Consider the following 3732-nt stretch of genomic DNA (forward strand, 5'->3'; position numbering starts at 1 on the left):
TGTAGTATTGGCTCTCAGCAACGTAATATTATTGCTGAATCATCGTTTAATTTAAAAATATGTCACTCAAATGCCCAATCACTTATTCCTCATATTGATGAGTTTCGTGAATTTTTTAGAGAAACTAATCAGGACATTATTGCTGTCTCTGAATCATGGCTTTCCAGTTGTGTTGTGGATGCTCAAATATGGCTTCCGATGTTCCATCTACATCGTCATGATCGCAAGCGTCGTCATGGTGGAGGTGTTTTATTATTTGTACGCAATACGTTATCTTCTCGTATTGTGGCTTGCTAATCAAATCAAATAGATGGTTTTCCTGAGTATATGATTGCTGAAGTATGGTCATCAATCCGCAATAAAGTTTTAATTTCTGTGATTTACAGACCGCCTAACTCAGAATTATTGAATATTTTCGAGCAAGATTTTGATGAGTTATTTATTCACTATAAAAATATTGTAATTACAGGTGATCTAAATATCATCCTTTTACGTGATTTCTGTGAATCCATTCATTTAAGCGATTTTTGTGAAAGCCATGACTTGCGTATGTGCCATTTAACGCCACACATCACACCGCTACCTCAGATACCTGGATTGACCATGTTATCATTAATCCTTTCCCTTACGATCGAATTTCCAACTGTGCGGGTCTAAAGCGACACCAGTCAGTTGCGCGCAGCGACATAAACACAAGCTTGGCTCAGCGCTCGAAACTGTACTAATCTCAAACTTCCTATGATTTGTATATACACGTGCGCGGTACAATTAACTTTGCAAGATGTTTGATAAATAATTACGGTTAGTTGGTTATTAAAAAAAAAAGACCTATTGTTGCAAATTGAATAATCCATTATTAATAACATTTTTATTTTAATACAAAAATTTAGTAATCTTTAATAGTATGATATCTCTCAAAACCTATGGTACATGTAATGCAATTTTACACTTTTGCATTTCCACATTGTCTCACTGCGTTTTTTATGCTTTGTGCAAACTATACATCTTCGTTTTGGGTGTGTATTCGACGGCGTTGGATCTATATGTTTAGGAAAATGACTCTACTGTTGAGCTTGCAATCTTAGTGGTAAATCTTCACTTGACAACTGTCCATTACGGTTATAGTTCGGTAATGGTGTATTTTCCAATAATAATTCGGCTATTTTAATCTTATATTCTGCATATCCCTGTCTTTTTTCAATATTTATCATGTTATGCAAAATGAAACAGTTAAATAAAGCCATGTCAAACAGGTAAAAGAAAATTTTGCGATACCCCTTCATACACTTTCTCATCAGAGGTAAGTACGCTAACATTTGATCTTGTCGATCAACTCCTACCATTCCTTTGTTGTATTCGATAATACACTTGGTTTCCAAGTAGGATTGTGTTGCTTTTTGATTTGCTCAGTCATTTCTATTGTTGTATGATTTGTAGATAAAATAAAAACCTCTCGTTTATCTTTCCATTTTATTGCCAGTAATCCATTGCAGCTTCTCATTTCATATTCCCCTATTTTTAATTTTTTTTCAAGAAATCTTTTGGCATATTTTTTTTGTTTGCGCGCACTGTTCCAATGACATTAGTTTTACTGTTGAGTAGAGTTACAAAAAGATTTGTTGAAGAATACCAATTGTCCAAATATAATGTGTGTCCTTTGTGTAAAATTGGCGTTGATAATTCTTTGACCACAGTTTCAGATGCATTTTCTGTAGTATGTATTTTGTCACAGCCAGTGTATATTTTGAAATTATAACAGTAACCTGAACTGGACTCACATAATTTATAAACTTTTATACCAAATCTCGCTTTATTTGACGGATTGTATTGTTTATAGGATAAGCGTCCTTTAAATTTTATCAATGATTCGTCAATTGCAATGTTCTCTTGCATAGTATATATTTCTTGGAATTTTGATTAAAATAATTTATTACGGGTTTTATTTTGCTTAATTTATCACTTCTGTTGACCAAATTATTATTTGCAAAATGCAAAAATCTACTTATTTGTAAAAATCTTCTGTACGGCATCGTTTGTCTAAATATTGGGGTTTCAATAACGGATCTCTTAGACCAATACATTTGAACTAAAGATTTCTTCACATCACCCATAATTATACATAGGGCAATATATTTTGTAGTTCATCACAGTCAATAGGAAACCAAGCTTCATCTATTTTTCTTCTTTTATTTCCATTGTTTATCACTTGTTTTCCGTATAGATTTGTCTCCGTCACAAGATTTTCCCAAAATATACTAATAAACATTATATTAAAAACGCCCACTTCCTTTTTGCTTGTACTCAACTGATCTAATGTATCCTCTTTTATTCCGGGAATTTCCATATATTGCCATATTTTTGGTTGGTTCTCGTTATTTTTCCAGACCCACAACTCAGGTGGTTGATAATAATCTTCATTATCGGATTCATCGCTAATCATCAGTTGCTTAGTAGTTTTTCGTACTAAAGGTACAATGTCACTACCATTGTCACTACTACTGGTAGCAATGTCATCACTATACTCAATGCTAATTTTTCTTTTGGAAGACATCATAATGGGTGATTTTATAATACTTCTTACATAAGATGTAACGTCAAATGCGAATGAGAAGAAACTGAACGTCGCGTCTCTGGAATGTCTCTGTGACGTATTATATTCATGTAGGATTGGAAAAAATGAAAGCAAGAAATATGAAGATATGAATATTCGAAAACGATCGTTGCTAATAACAAGATTTAAGATTGTAAGATTAGATTGTATCTAATATTCTGAAATGTTTTGTTTTTTCGCCCGGTAGACTTACGACGCCTCTGAGGCGTCTTATTCGTTTTTGGTCCGATAACCTTGTGACGCCTCTGAGGTGTCTTATTCGTTTTTGGTCCGATAAACTTGAGACGCCTCTGAGACGTCTTTGTAAGCTAAAGGGTTAATAACGACTTTGACTTAATATCTTCTGGTCAAACTGATGAGACCTTTCTCTCAAGTCATTATTGTATACCAGTGACTCTTAATTATAGTGTTCCTAAACACACTCAAATAATTGTTGGACGCCGTAATTGGAACTTAATCAACGATGAATCAATTGTTATCAATATCGGTGATTTTGTGACATCTAATTTTTCGGAGTACTCATCAATTGACGATTTTGTCGATAGCATGAATCAAAGAATGCATAGTGTTGTTGACTCTATAGCGCCGGAACATATGATTCAAATCACTCGTCCCCCTGTTCCGTGGTTTAGTCATGAGAATCGTAGTTTACAAAGAAGAAGAGATAGGTTGTACAGAATTTTTAAGAGAACGGGTTATGCCTATGCTGAATTCTGCAATATTCGTCGACTAGTCAAACAGAGGATTAATGCTGCAAACAAAAGGTTCTTGCAAAACAGATTCAATAATGTTAGATGTCCTAAAATAATCTGAAAAGATCTCAGAAATCTAGGGCTCTTGAAAGAGCCTTTTTTGGATATTTGCTAGCCTGACATTGATTTGGAAAAACTTAATGCCTATTTCAGGGCAAATGGAAATGGTCTTTATTATCCAGAGCAATTAATGCGTGTTTGTTTGGATGTTCTAAATGTGCCTGGACAATTCAACTTTCATGAAATAAATGATGCTGATATTAACCCTTTTGCTACGGCGCTCCATTCAGCGGGAGTAGCGCGGAAAAAAAATATATTAATAATATTTATTTTCTTATCTTAGCTTATCTTCGCCTTTACCCATATATG

The 3732-nt window shown here is 33.9% G+C and overlaps 1 protein-coding gene across 1 annotated transcript; it reads right to left on the reverse strand.

Moving 5' to 3' along the window:
• Positions 1–1061: 1061 nt before the first annotated feature.
• LOC122521627 lies at positions 1062–2551 on the reverse strand. Its single transcript, XM_043642471.1, has 4 exons — positions 2207–2551; positions 1961–2096; positions 1570–1847; positions 1062–1187 (listed from the first exon to the last, which is right to left on the reverse strand). Exons 1-4 carry the CDS (start codon positions 2549–2551, stop codon positions 1062–1064), a joined length of 885 nt encoding a protein of 294 aa, XP_043498406.1.
• Between the last annotated feature and the right edge of the window lie 1181 nt (positions 2552–3732).

The sequence above is a fragment of the Polistes fuscatus genome, unplaced genomic scaffold, assembly GCF_010416935.1.
Source record: "Polistes fuscatus isolate 324 unplaced genomic scaffold, CU_Pfus_HIC Scaffold44, whole genome shotgun sequence".
Taxonomy (NCBI): Eukaryota; Metazoa; Arthropoda; class Insecta; order Hymenoptera; family Vespidae; genus Polistes; species Polistes fuscatus.

What these genes read in the sequence shown, in the direction of transcription:
- LOC122521627 (XM_043642471.1), bottom strand. Translation starts at nt 2,551, where the DNA reads ATGTCTTCCAAAAGAAAAATTAGCATTGAGTATAGTGATGACATTGCT. An exon ending in CAAATCTATACGGAAAACAA is followed by an intron (nt 2,097 to 2,206) that starts GTGATAAACAAT and finishes GGTGATGTGAAG; the next exon opens with AAATCTTTAGTTCAAATGTA. An exon ending in TAATAATTTGGTCAACAGAA is followed by an intron (nt 1,848 to 1,960) that starts GTGATAAATTAA and finishes TAAAATTTAAAG; the next exon opens with GACGCTTATCCTATAAACAA.